The sequence below is a fragment of the Chionomys nivalis genome, chromosome 4, assembly GCF_950005125.1.
Source record: "Chionomys nivalis chromosome 4, mChiNiv1.1, whole genome shotgun sequence".
Taxonomy (NCBI): domain Eukaryota; kingdom Metazoa; phylum Chordata; class Mammalia; order Rodentia; family Cricetidae; genus Chionomys; species Chionomys nivalis.
The window spans coordinates 71,242,821-71,256,383 of record NC_080089.1 but is presented as its reverse complement, the minus strand read 5'-3'; the positions used below and the strand labels follow the sequence as shown (position 1 = coordinate 71,256,383).

The 13,563-nt window shown below is 37.2% G+C and overlaps 1 protein-coding gene across 2 annotated transcripts in view; it reads left to right on the top strand.

Annotated features, from left to right (window-relative positions):
- The window catches only part of Tcf12 (transcription factor 12), a 270,782-nt gene that overhangs the window by 165,966 nt on the left and 91,253 nt on the right, over nt 1-13,563 (top strand). For both annotated transcript variants that reach the window (XM_057766680.1, XM_057766681.1), the window contains exon 6: nt 8,157-8,221. In XM_057766680.1, the coding sequence (XP_057622663.1) occupies nt 8,157-8,221 (65 nt within the window). The remainder of the gene's footprint in view (nt 1-8,156; nt 8,222-13,563) is intronic.

Below are 13,563 nucleotides of genomic sequence, written 5' to 3'. Positions count from 1 at the left end.
GACCTTGAATTTCTCTTAAAAAAAAAAGATTTTATGTTGTTTCTCTGAAAAGCAACTATAGGAAAAACTCAACATGATTCGTGCATTAAGATATTTAGGTTTGAACATAGTAATGTTAATAATAGCATAATTTTTGTTGTGAGTCTAGTGTTTTAACGGCTGAGTCATCTCTCCAGACCAGAGGGATTCTTGTTTCTTTTTTTCTAGGTTAAGATTTTTTATCGGGGTTCTCTCTCTCTCTCTCTTTCTCTCTTTCTCTCTATCTCTCTGTCTCTCTGTCTCTGTCTCTCTCTCTGTCTCTCTCTCTCTGTGTGTGTGTGTTTGTGTCTTTAAGTTTTTACTACTCTTAGGACATGAAATGATTAATGTACTGGTGAATTTAAATTTGTAATTACAAAGTTTTGGGCCTTGAACTTTCTCAGTCTCTCACTCAAGTGCTTTAATCACATACATGTTACACCCCACCAGCTTTAACTGTTTGAAGTTTATACACACAAAGCAAATATTTACATTGACAGGAATAGCTTCCTAGGTTGCCATAATGCAACTTCTCCTCCTACTCAATTTAATTCATTTTTAAAGATAAGGGAACAGGTCCAGGAAGCTAAGATGGAGTAAACATTTTTCTACAGGTAATTGAAGCTAGAATAACCTCATCATATTTTTTTGTAAGAATGATAGCAATAGTGATTACGTGTGAGTGAGACTAGCATAGCTGACTATCAAAATACCCGATAAGCAACTTAAAGGAGGAAGCGTTTACTTAGGCTCTCAGTTTCAAAGATTTCATTTCATAGTTGGCTGGTTCCTGTACTACATGCCTGAGACAAGGTTGAACATCATGGCAGGAAGATTATTGTAGTACAAAGCAGCTTACAATGTTGGGTATGGGTGGAAAGCAGAGAAGAAAAGAGAGGAACCTAAGACCAGATGCACACTTCTATGGACCACCATATAACAGTGGGCCCCGCCTTCCATTGTTTCAACCCCAGTAGTCTTCTAAATTCATCAGTGAATTAATCTGTTGATAAAGGTAGAACCTTCATGACAGGATAATTCTAGAATGTTTCCCTCCAAATTCTGCTTCTTGTGAGGACCAAGCCCTCATGATGTTCAAACCATGACACACAGAGAAACCTTGGGTTCTTTAGATTTTGTTGTCAATTACTAAAACAGGTGTTTAGTGTGTTTGAGGTCCTGAGTAATCCCGAATGCATGTGTGAACACACACAGAGAATTTTGCAACTAAATTATGACCTTAAGAAAACTGTCTCTACTTATCAATGAATTTCTCTTTATCACATGATACATGTGTCACAGAATAAAGCCACCCTGAGTTTCTGTCTAGATCATCGATTCTCAATCTGTGGGTTGCAACCCCTTTGGGGGAGATCACATATCAGATATTCCGTATATCAGATATTTACATTATGATTCATAACAGTAGCAAAATTATAATTATGAAGTAGCAATGAAATAATTTTATGGGTGGGGTCACCACAATATGAGGAACTGTATTATGGGGTCACATTAGGAAGAGTAAGAACCACTGATCTAGATTATTTTAGTAGTCTTTTAATTGACCTAGCTGTACTTATTTCTTAACATAGGAATCACTGTGTATTTTTATTTTATTTTTTTGAGACAGAGTCTCTTTGTGTCCTGAAACTCATTCTGTATTCCAGGCTGGCCTTGAACTCACAGAGATCTGCCTGCTTCTGCCTCCGGAGTGCTGGGATTAAAAGCATCAGCCACCATATCCACAACGTCCCTGCTGAGTTATAGCATTTTTAAGATATGGACTATCATAAATTAATTATTAATTAATTTTTCACAAACTGCTAAAGTCGGGTAGTTTTCTCTATACATAAAAAGATGTGCCAGCATCCTCAACCAAACACATAAAAGCCAAATTCTGGTTTTAATGTGAGAAATAAAACAGTAAAGGTTTCTGTAAAGATTTATAGCTATGGACTAGGTAGAGATTTCTTAAACTGTATACATAACAAAATAAAAATGCTTCCCCTTTGCTTCTTGTTAATAAGCTCACCTAAAACCTTATACAGTTTTGTGGACAGGTTGCCTTATTTTACCATTGGAAATTCTTTTTCTTCAGTACTTTCTTCCTTGTATGTGATTCCCCTCTGTATGCTGTGAATATGTTTTATCATCATTGGTTAATAAACTGCTTTGGCCTATGGCAGGGTAGAATATAGCTAGGCAGGAAAACTAAACTAAGTGCAGGGAGACAGAAAGTGAAGTTAGGCAGATGCCATGTAGCTGCCAAAGGAGAAATATGCTAGAACATTACTGGTAAACCACAGCCTTGTGGCCATACACAGATTAATAAAAATGTGTTAATTTAAAATGTAAGTGCTAGCTAGGAATACACTTTATCCATTGGCCAAACAGTGTAGTAATTAACATAATTTCTGTGTAATTATTTGGATCTGGGCAACTGGGAAGCAAAAGCACCGTCTCTCTGCCTCTATACACAGACACACACACACACACACACACACACACACACACACACTATCCTTTATTGCAGGTTATCTTCAAGAAAACTAGCCCTCCTTCTGATTCCTTGTTATATGATAGCTCTATAAGTTTTAAAGCACAGACACTACACTCCAGCCATGTCTCCTTTATAGGCAGAGATACTCAAATTTTGATCTGGATTTCAGATTCTTTGTTTGCTGTCTTTTGACTTCAACAGTGTTCTTATGATTTGGAAGATAGTGAACAGAAAATCACCATTGGCTCCTTTTGCTGAGACATTTTGACTAGGTAGCCTCTGAAGTCAGTGTTCTTTTATCACCTTGTTTTCCTTAAGTGTTGATGAAGTCACCTGATTACTTTCTTTAAAAAACAACAAACAAACAAACAAACAAGTTCAGCTCTTTCCATACAATAAGAGATGGGAATGTCTGAATCCCCGGGACCTGCTGGATTCTCCCTGTATAGCTCTAGTCTTGCATTTTACTTAGGTGTTTGATTGGCTTGTATGACAATGTTTCTCTTTTATCCTTAAGAACACTTGTTCTTAAGGGTTAGACAACATTAATCAGTATCTAAATGAAAGCCAGCTTGATGATTCTACAACTATGTGTTGGGCAGAGTACAGCTTAAATTTGCAAGACTACATTCGTTAGTACTTGCCCAAAGGGCTGTATTGTTCTCAAAATACCTACCCCAAAGTGCCTTCGGTGTTTAATCTTCATATTCTGGTGGGAGTGGAGTCTGCAGCTCTAGGTTCCCCTGTCTCCTCTCACACCACTCATAGTTCATTTGAAGGCTGGCCACATGGCTCCTAATCACCTACAGTGCCTCTCTCCCTGCAAAGTTGCTTCCAACCACTTTTGTGAATTGAAAGTAAAGATAATTGCTATATTTGGGGTGCAGACTGGCTTTATTTAACTTGTGGTGTTTAAAAAAATGTTATGTAAACTATAAACTGTATCCAATGAAAACAGCAGTACTTACATGATTTATCACTCCCCCCCCCGTGAATTGTATCATTTTCTGTAAGTTAGCACTAAGAATCTCATTTTTCTGTTTCTCATTTTTCAGTGAATTGTATCATTTTCTGTAAGTTAGCACTAAGAATCTCATTATCCACTGTTTCTCAGAGTCACTATCTCATAAATGTTTAGAGGAATCCAGCTAGTACAATTTCAAGGGATAGTGTCCTTTATAGACTCTTGTGTTAGAATCTTGGTGCTCAGATAGTGACATTGTTTTGGGAGGCAGTGAACTCTTTGGGATATAGAGCTATCCTAGCAGAAAGAAGCTGCCAGTAGTAAAGCCTTGAAGGATAAATCACCCTAGGTTCCAGTCTGGCATTTGTTTATGGATCTGTCAGGAGCTAAGACACGAATCCATGCCCTACACTTCAACCACTGCTGAAAGAGCAGCCCCAGCTTCCTGGCCTTCCCCACCATACTGCACTGCATTTACAGAAATTGGATGCCAGAATGATCTTTCCTCCCTGATGTTTCTCAAGTCAGTAATTTGTCACAGCAACAAAAACAGTAACTACAGTACAGACTCAGGCTCCTCTATCCAGAGAATTTGCAATAGAGCTATATCACTCTACTCCCAGAGATCCACCTAAATCTACATCCTGAGGGATGGGACTAGAGCATACACTACCACACGCAGCTCCAAACTTTTTTTTTTTACGGAAAGACAAGTTTATTAATCTTCTATTTTTATGTGAATAGATGTTCTGCCTATATGTGTGTCTGTCTGTACATCATGTGTGTGTTGGCTCTCCTGGGATTGGAGTTACAGACAGTTGTGAGCTGCAATGTGGGTGCTGGGAATTGATCTCAAGTCCTCTGGAAGAGCAACAAGTGCTCTTGACCCCTAAGCCGTCTCTCCAACCCCCAGCTCCAAACTTTTAAGTCCTTGGAAAAATAACTAGTTCCACATGGTGAAAGATAAGATGAAATCATACTTATATTTCAAAATTTCATTTGAATAAATGTTTTTATAACAAGCCATTTATTGTATTAAATGAGACTTATAATGTGTAATATTTAATCTTGTTAATTTTCATCCCCTCTGAGCTGAATATATCTGTAAAAAGAAGATAGTTTAGAAATATTTATAGACAGGGTTTTTTTGTTTTGTTTTGATTTTCGAGACAGGGTTTCTCTGTAGCTTTTTGGTTCCTGTCCTGGAACTAGCTCTTCTAGACCAGGCTGGCCTTGAACTCACAGAGATCCGCCTACCTCTGCCTCCCGAGTGCTGGGATTAAAGGCGTGTGCCACCACCGCCCTGTTAGACAGGGTTTTAAAAGTTAAAATATTTGAATTTTTTTGTTATTATTGTGGGGATGGATGCACCCATGCCACCATTACACATATGGAGGTCAGAGGACAACTTGGTGGACTTGGATGTCTCCATCCCTCTTACAAGGGTACTGGGCATCACACTCAGGTCATTATATTAGGCTTGCATGCTAAGCCATCCGCAAGATCAGTTTTATCTCAAATTCAGCCTCTCTACAAATCACTAACAGTCTAAAGGGCTTTGTTGATGCTCAAGTTAATATCCACATGTTCTATTGTTTCCTTTTGTACCTTGACTTTTTAATTTCTTATTAGTATATTTGAGTCTGAGTACAATACAGTTTAGGTTGTTGGTTCACTTTGAAGTCTTTCAAAGCTTGTTTTTAATTGACAAGTAATTGTATTTATGGCTTGTAATGTAATATGTTTTGTAAATGATTGTATCAGTTTTGTCTACTGATAACTGATATTTGATGATGAGAAATTTCTAGGGTACAAAGGGCTTGGTGAGTATTTCAGCAATGAAGTTGATATTATACTGTTTTACGTGACTGCACAGATGTAATGTCTGTTTACAGTGCTAACATAGTCTCCCAATTCTTTCTGCTAAATATATGAGGTCTGAGCTTGTTTACATTGACAGCCATTTCTTAAAGATAGTAACTATGAAAGTTTCTTGTTCTTGTTTGTTTGAGACAGGGTTTATCTGTAGCTTCAGAGCCTGTCCTGGAACTCGCTCTGTAGATCAGGCTATCCTCAAACTCACAGAGATCTGCTTCCGAGTGCTGGGATTAAAGGCGTGCACCATCAGTGCACCGATGGAAGATTTTTAATATTTCACAAACTAACTTATCTTGTTTTTGTTTTTTTTTTGTTTTTTTTTTTTTTTTTAAAAATGCCTGTAAATGTAGATGCGAACCTTTTATATCCCCCTCCCCCCCACTGAACTCTACAGGTCATTCTTTATGTGAAAATAAATATCGTAATAATGGAGCTGTAGCTGCATGTGGTGGTACACACCTTTAATTCCAATACTCAGGAGGCAAAGGCAGGAGGAGGCTAGTCAGTGAGCTCCAGGAAAGCCAGGACTACACAGAGAAGAATGGAACTATGAATTGTAGTGCATGCCTGTGGTCATCATGATTGGGAGGCTGAGCCAGAGGAATTGCCATGAATCTGAGGCTAGCCAGGGCTCTCTAGCAAAACCCCATCTCAAAAAAGAAAAGGAAAAAGAAGACAGGATGAGAATGTGAAACAAATATTTGTTATCAGTCTTTTTTTTTCTACTCTAAATTTGTTTTTGTGTGTTGCCTCTTCTTCACCAGAAATATGTGTTGTGTCCCAGTAGCCAACAGACTCAGAGATACTATCCTTGGCTGTTTGGTAATAGCTAGACTCCTCTGTATCTATGGTGTTAGTTGATGGTAGGTTTAAAGTTTTCCAACATGGACCACTTGTGCATCTGATCTGTGTGTAAACTTTTAAAATTAACAGATTGTCCATTTTGTTCAGCTACAATCTAATAACTCAAAGTATAACATGTAATTGTAATAATGTTCACATAATCTCCAAATAATTTGGATGAATTTTCATCATATTTAATTACATGATGATTTTTTACCTTGAAATGGAGGAAAATATCTTGGCATTGTTTTTCTTCCATTTTTCATGTCATCATCAAGTGGTGTTATCTTTGCTGAAGTCTTAAGCAGTATGTTGTTGTAATGAACTAGATTGTATTTGCAAGCTTATTTTACTGAATATACTTAAACTATTATAAACAAATAATTGGGTGCTAAAGAGATGAGCCAGAGGTTGAGTGCATAGCTGCTCTTCCAGAGGACCAGGGTTTGATTTGCAGCCATGTGGAGTATCACAATTGTCTTTTAACTCCAGTTCTTGGGGATCCAATGTCCTCTTCTGATTTTTGTGAACACCAGGCACTCGTGTGGTGCACAGACATACATGTAGGCAAAATCTTCATAAAATACATAAAATAAAATGAAATTGAAGATATTGTAAGAAAAATAAAGATTGTCTGAATGTTCTGGTTTTTTTGTTTGTTTGTTTTGTTTTGTTTTTTTGGTTTTTTTGAGGCAGGGTTTCTCTGTAGCTTTGGTGCCTGTCCTGAAACTAGCTCTTGTAGACCAGGCTGGCCTCGAACTCCCAGAGATCCGCCTTCCTCTCCCTCCGGAGTGCTGGGATTAAAGGCTTGCGCCACCACCACCCGGCTGTCTGAATGTTCTGTTTACAAATTAGTACAGTGGCTGGAGAGATGATCAGTGGGTGAGATGTCTGTGTGTTCTATCTCCAGTACCCACATCAAAGCTGGACATGCTTGTAATGCAGTAGGGGTGGGGTAAGAGACAAGAACATCTCAGGATTATTGGGTAGCCAGCCTATCCAAAACAGAAAGGTCCATGTTTACTGAAAGACTCAGAAGGTAAGGTGGAGAGCAGATGATATCTGGCATTGACCTCTGGTCAACATACTTGTACAGACACATAGATTCACCCACACACATAGGTGCACTCATGTATATACCATAAGCATAAGCACACATTCACACTCAAATGATGTGAACACATAGACATAAAAATTGCTGTTGTCAGTTGCTGGTCCTGTGAGGTACCTCCTGTCCATTGCCTCAACAATTGCCAGAACTGTCCTAGACTTGGCTGGCTAACTTCTGAACTGTGACTATGGGACATTTTGAGGAATTCTAAAGGAGAGTCAGTATTACTAGAGACTGCAGCAAGGAGTAAGGCAATGCCTTTGGAACTAAGTGTGACCTGTAACTAGTCACCTGCCATGTGTACAACCTGGAAAAAGCTGCATTATTAATACATTCAAGGTATTTGCTCGTGGCTCTCTGCCTATAAAATTGGAAACTTTCAGCAGACAAGCAGATAAACTGTGCTTTTATGTCCATAAGGAGACATCAATAGAACTTAGCAAACTAGTTATCAGTTTATCTTAAATATACAATATTATATAAAATACAAATTTTAAAAGGGTATATACCATATAATTCCATTTTTTCAATGCATTCAAACTGTTGTGTGTATTGTTTGAGTGCATGAATGTACACTGATTCACAAACTGTACATGAGACTCACAGGCAACAGCTTTCTAATAGAACTGCATGCATGCATGCTCATTCAGCTTTGTCTGTACTGTTTTCATTTTTGAAAGAAAAAAATGTCCAGTTTGAAACAAATATGTATAAATATTGAGTCATGTTGTTAACTATTTAGGTGTCAAATATTTATTGAGTCTAAATTGAATAGTTTTGAAGCTGAACTGATTATCCATCAATGAAATTTTTAACACAAAGTTGTTTTCTTGGTTTTATAGGAAAAACATCAGAAAGAGGCTCATTTTCCCTGTACAGCAGAGACTCCGGTTTATCAGGCTGTCAGGTAAGTTTAGTAAGACTTATATGTACAGAATGATAGAGAAGATAGAAATTTATCCACATAATTTCACAATTGTATATTCATATAATCTTGTGACTTCATGTAGTGAGTTTTTTTTGTTTTTAGCAACTTAACATACCTTCTTTTCCATTGTCCTCCTCTTAAAATGATTTTCTTTCTCCAATTTATATTTTTTAGCTTCTGTTTAAATGGAGACAAAGTAGACAAATTTTCTACTGCTTTCTAAAATACATCTCACATCTGGAAATGATTGTTTTTTCCAGAATTCACCTTAGGAAAAGCAAAGAGCTTGTGATTTAGCATATGTTAACTTTAATGTGCTGTACTGGTGACTTTGTTGTGGTTATGAGAAGTGCTTTTCATTTCCATTGTACAGCTACCAAGTGTTTCAGGCCTCAGCTGGCTTTGACCTTGTTCTACTGACCTGGGTCCTGAGCATATCTTGGGAAATTCAAGAGTTAGAAAAAGTAAAGGTGTTGGAGGCATGGTGGTGCCCCCCTGTAGTTGTGGCACTCCAGAGCCTGAAACAGGAAGGCCCTCAAGTTCTAAGGGCTGCATGCAGGACCCTGTCTGATAGTAATGGTGTTGGTAGTCATGATGAGCAAAACCCAAAGCATATTAACTTTTGTTCAAAGAAAAACCTGTATTCTAGATGACATATATTTTAATGGATTAGCAAAACTATACTAAACTAACTGAAACATTGTCATATATATTCACAAATGACAAAAATACAAGCGAATATATAAATGGCAACTACAGAATTATATCTAAAGCCCCCCCCCCTTACTTTTTTTCTTCAGTAGCATCCCTCAAGGAACATTAACTCTGCTGCTAATACATATAAAATGCTGCTGACATTCTGCAGGATTCAGGGTAATTTAATAATGCTTGATGGGCCTTACTTCAGGTTAAGATGATATAACAATACATTGCTAAATGAGTCTTCTTATATTACCTTCAATTGTAGAACTGATAGGCCATTAAATGGAAGGGGTATAGTAGTTTTACTGGAAGTACTGATAGATTATTGGGCAATTGAGTTTTTAATTGATCCGGCACAGAGGATAGTTACACCATTTTTAATTAATAATAAGCACAGTAACTTTTAAACTACCTAGTAATTTGAGAATTCTTTCATCATTATGATAGTTTTTCTCTTGATACTTATACAGATATTTGTTTGCACAGCTTAAATAAATTATTCAGAACATGAAAAGTTAGCAGCGTTAGTTTTTTCCCCAGAAGTTTAAAGTTTTATCTAAGTTCATTATTAAGCCCTTCCTTAGGAACAAGAACTTTAAAAATTCAGTTAACTCATGTGTGTGTGTGTATGTGTGTGCATTTGTATTGAAAATTATGAGTGAAATTATTAAGAAAATGTAGGGGCTGGAGAGATGGCTCAGTGATTAAGAGCCTGCTGCTCTTCCAGAGGTTGCAGTTTCATTTCTCAACAACCATATGGTGGTTAACAACCATCCATATTGAGATCTGGTGCCTGCAGGCAGACATACAGGCAGAATACTCTATTAAAAAATAAATAATTTTTTTAAAAAGAAAACACAGGAAAATGTAAGTGACAAATGTGTTTACACCTGTTGAGAACTTAAAAATAAGTAAAGCAAAATAGTGTATAAAGTTGGAAATAAATTTATATAAATGAAAATTTGAAAATACTAGGTGCTGGAGAGATAGCTCAGCCATTAAAGGCAATGTCTGCTCCTCCAGAAATGACTGGCTTGGTCCCCAGGACTTACACAGGACTCACGTCCAACACCCTCTTTTGGCCTCCGTGGTCACCAGGCACTCAACTATTATACAGATTTTTGTGCAGATGAATACCTGATGCATATTAAAAAAGAGAGAGAGAGAAAGAAAACAAGATTTGAAGATCTTTTTCTCAGTAATTGTCTCAATAACCATACAAAATCTTAATAATAGAGCTGATTTAACTCTCAACAACTTGGCCTTATTGGTACTTACAAATCTCTTCATCCCACAGTTGAAGAATGTTTCTTTCAAGGACACATGTTATTACAGTCAAAAGGTATGAATCATATACCAGCTCCCCCAAAAGAACACCACCAAGAAAAAATGAAGGTAGCACAGTGACTGGCATAGGCCTGTAATCCCAGATACTCAGGAGCCTGAAGCAGAACCACTCTTAAATCATATGAGTTCAGGAGATTGAGGCTAACCCTGTGCAACACAGCCAAATCCCATCTCCATGATGAGGGAGGGAGTGAACGAACGAACATACACACATAATCTATTCTATATTCTATAGAATATATTCTATATATAATCTCCTCTCTTGCAGAACCCCTTCCTAACATATTTTCTTCCTATTTTCATGCCTATTCCCCCACCACCACCAAAAAAGGAGGGAGGGAGGGAGGGAGGGAGGGAGGGAGGGAGGGAGGAGGGAGGGAGGGAGGGAGGGAGGGAGGGAGGGAGGGAGGGAGGGAGGGAGGAAGGAAGGAAGGAAGGAAGGAAGTCTGCTGAGTTTAATTAGTCTGGTTGCATGAGGGTAGATAGGAGTGAGTTACTATGTCATGGGCCACTTACAAGTAGGTACAACACTGAAGAAAGTGATTTCCTAATCTTTACCTACTTGGGGAGGAATGGGACTCCTGTGAGACTCTCTTCCATTCTTGATCGAATATTGACAGGCCTAATCTTGTGTGAGTAACCACAGCTATTGTGAGCCTTCCTTAGGAAACTTGTTATAGTGGTGGGTGCAGATAATGCAGAAACTTTTTAACTAGTCAAAGTTTGGAGAGAAAAATGACTGCTGAGTGTTTAGCCCCTAAGCAAGACATCTATATCACTTCTTCTGGGACTATGGTAGAGGAATGCTGTAAGCACTCGAATATGAGGTGTACTAATAAACTCAGCATCTGTGGTTACCTAGATGGTGTTTTTGTTTTTGTTTTCTCTAAACAAAGAGAAGCCAAAATTTAGAACATATCATATATATTTTCTAAAATTATAATTTATCTTCTAAATTTAAATTTATAAATAAGATATATAGCACATATATCTAATAGATCTTGTGTATAAAGTATATGAAAGTTCATGATATTGTAATATGAAAAGTTAACCCAATTTTTTAAATGGACTTGAGCACTTGAACAAACATTTTATAAAAGAAGAAATATAGTAGGCTGGTTCACATGTGGACACCACATTATAGCTATCTGGTGCATATGAATTAAAATTGTCTTGGCATATCACTACATATCCACCCAAATAACTAAATTCAAGATAATGAACAACATCAAATATGGAGCAACCTCAGTCTTTCATGTTGATGGGACTATTATATGACACAGTGACTTCAGAGGACTATTACTAATTGTTTTTTAAACTTAAATATTCAACTACACTATATCCTACAATATTATTTGAATATTTTTCAAAGGAAGATGAAATTATTCATAAAAAGATTAAGTAAAAAAGGTGCATAGTAGTTGTGTACATATTATCTTAAAACTGGAAGCAACCCAGATGTTCAGTAACATAATGGATAAAAAATCTTGTTCTGTGTTCATCCATTGAATATTGCTCAAAAAATGTAATGAGTTGATGACATAGGTGGAAGGACATATGAATCTCAGTACAGAATGTAAGAGTGAGCAGATCTTGAAATACTGTATGTATGAGTTTATATTCAAACATCTATAAAATGGCAAACTTGTCTATTGATAACTTAATCTCTGGTTACCTCTGGGAGGAATGTTTTACTGTGTAGAGCGTGGGAATGATTGATGTCTTAATATGTATTCATCAAAACTGATGGATAAACTGAATGCTCATTTTATTGTACATAAGAATATATACTTCGAAGCTGGGTGGTGCTGGTGCACGTCTTTAATCCCAGTACTTGGGAGGCAGAGGCAAGTGAATCTCTGAGTTTGAGACCAGCCTGGTTTACAGAGTGAGTTCCAGTTCAGCCAAGGCTACCTAGAGAAACCCTGTCTTGAAAACCAAAAAGAATATATACATTTAAAAAAAAAAATTAAAGTGGAACTGAGGGTGGTGAAATTACCTATAATTCCCAGATTTGGGAGGTGGAGTCAGAAGGGTTAGGAGTTCAAGTCCTGCTTCAAATAGTTTGTGAATTGTGAGTTCAGGCCTGAATGAGACACTGTCTAATATGTTTGAGGAGGGAGGATATTTATTATAGCTTCTAAAACTAAAGTAGTAAGAAATAATTTTTAATAATTTATTTGTATTTTGGCCGGGTGGTGGTGGCTCACGCCTTTAATCCCAGCACTTGGGAGGCAGAGGCAGGCGGATCTCTGTGAGTTCGAGACCAGCCTGGTCTACAAGAGCTAGTTCCAGGACAGGCTCCAAAACCACAGAGAAACCCTGTCGCGAAAAACCAAAAAAAAAAAAAAAAAAAAAAAAAATTATTATTTATTTTTATTTTATGTACATTGATGTTTTGCCTACATGCATGTCTATATGAGTGTGTCAGATCCCCTGAAATAGGATTTGTAGACAGTTGTGAGCTGCCATGTGGGCGCTGGGAATTGAATCCAGGTCCTCTAGGAGAGTAGCCGGTGCTCTTAACCATTGAACCATCTCTCCAGCCCCATAAGTAAGGAATAAATTTTAACAGCAACCAAAAATATCTTTAAAACCTCCACTGAAAACTAGCCAGTGCTTCAAAATGTAGGTCATCTCAGCAAATGGGTAGCTGCACTACTATCCCATCTTGATTATATTCTGATATTATAAGTTCTTTCCAAATGGATCTAAAGGTTTCAAGGCAACGTCAGTTATTGTCCTGTCAGGGATTACTTTGTGTGAGAATTAACAACTCACTATAAAAACTTTAGAAATACAAATGGCCTGGAATATGACAAACACTGGTTTTTGTTTTTTGTTTTGTTTTCTTTTTGTTTTGTTTTTTTGTTTTGTTTTGTTCTTTTGAGTTGAGCAAAGTCGAAGAATTTATCAACTTAACTACATGACTTAGTAAAAAAAACAAGCTATAGTAACTAAGCAGTCTGACACTAGCAGGATTAGAAACCATTAGCCAGGCCAAGATGTCCAGCACAATAGAGCTCAGAACTTACAAACATTTGACTGATCTTTTGATTTTCATTTGTATTTATCCAAAGAAAATATGTGCATATCTATATGGGCAAATGTGAGCATCATTCTTTCTTTACACTAAACACCAAAAGTGATGATTCCTGGGCTTGAATATAGAACCTAAAACTGTGAGATTTTTAAGAAAGAAAATGCAAGAATGTCTCACCAATGTGATGGTAAGCAAGGATAAAACCAAGAGAAATAAATTCAGTTAGACT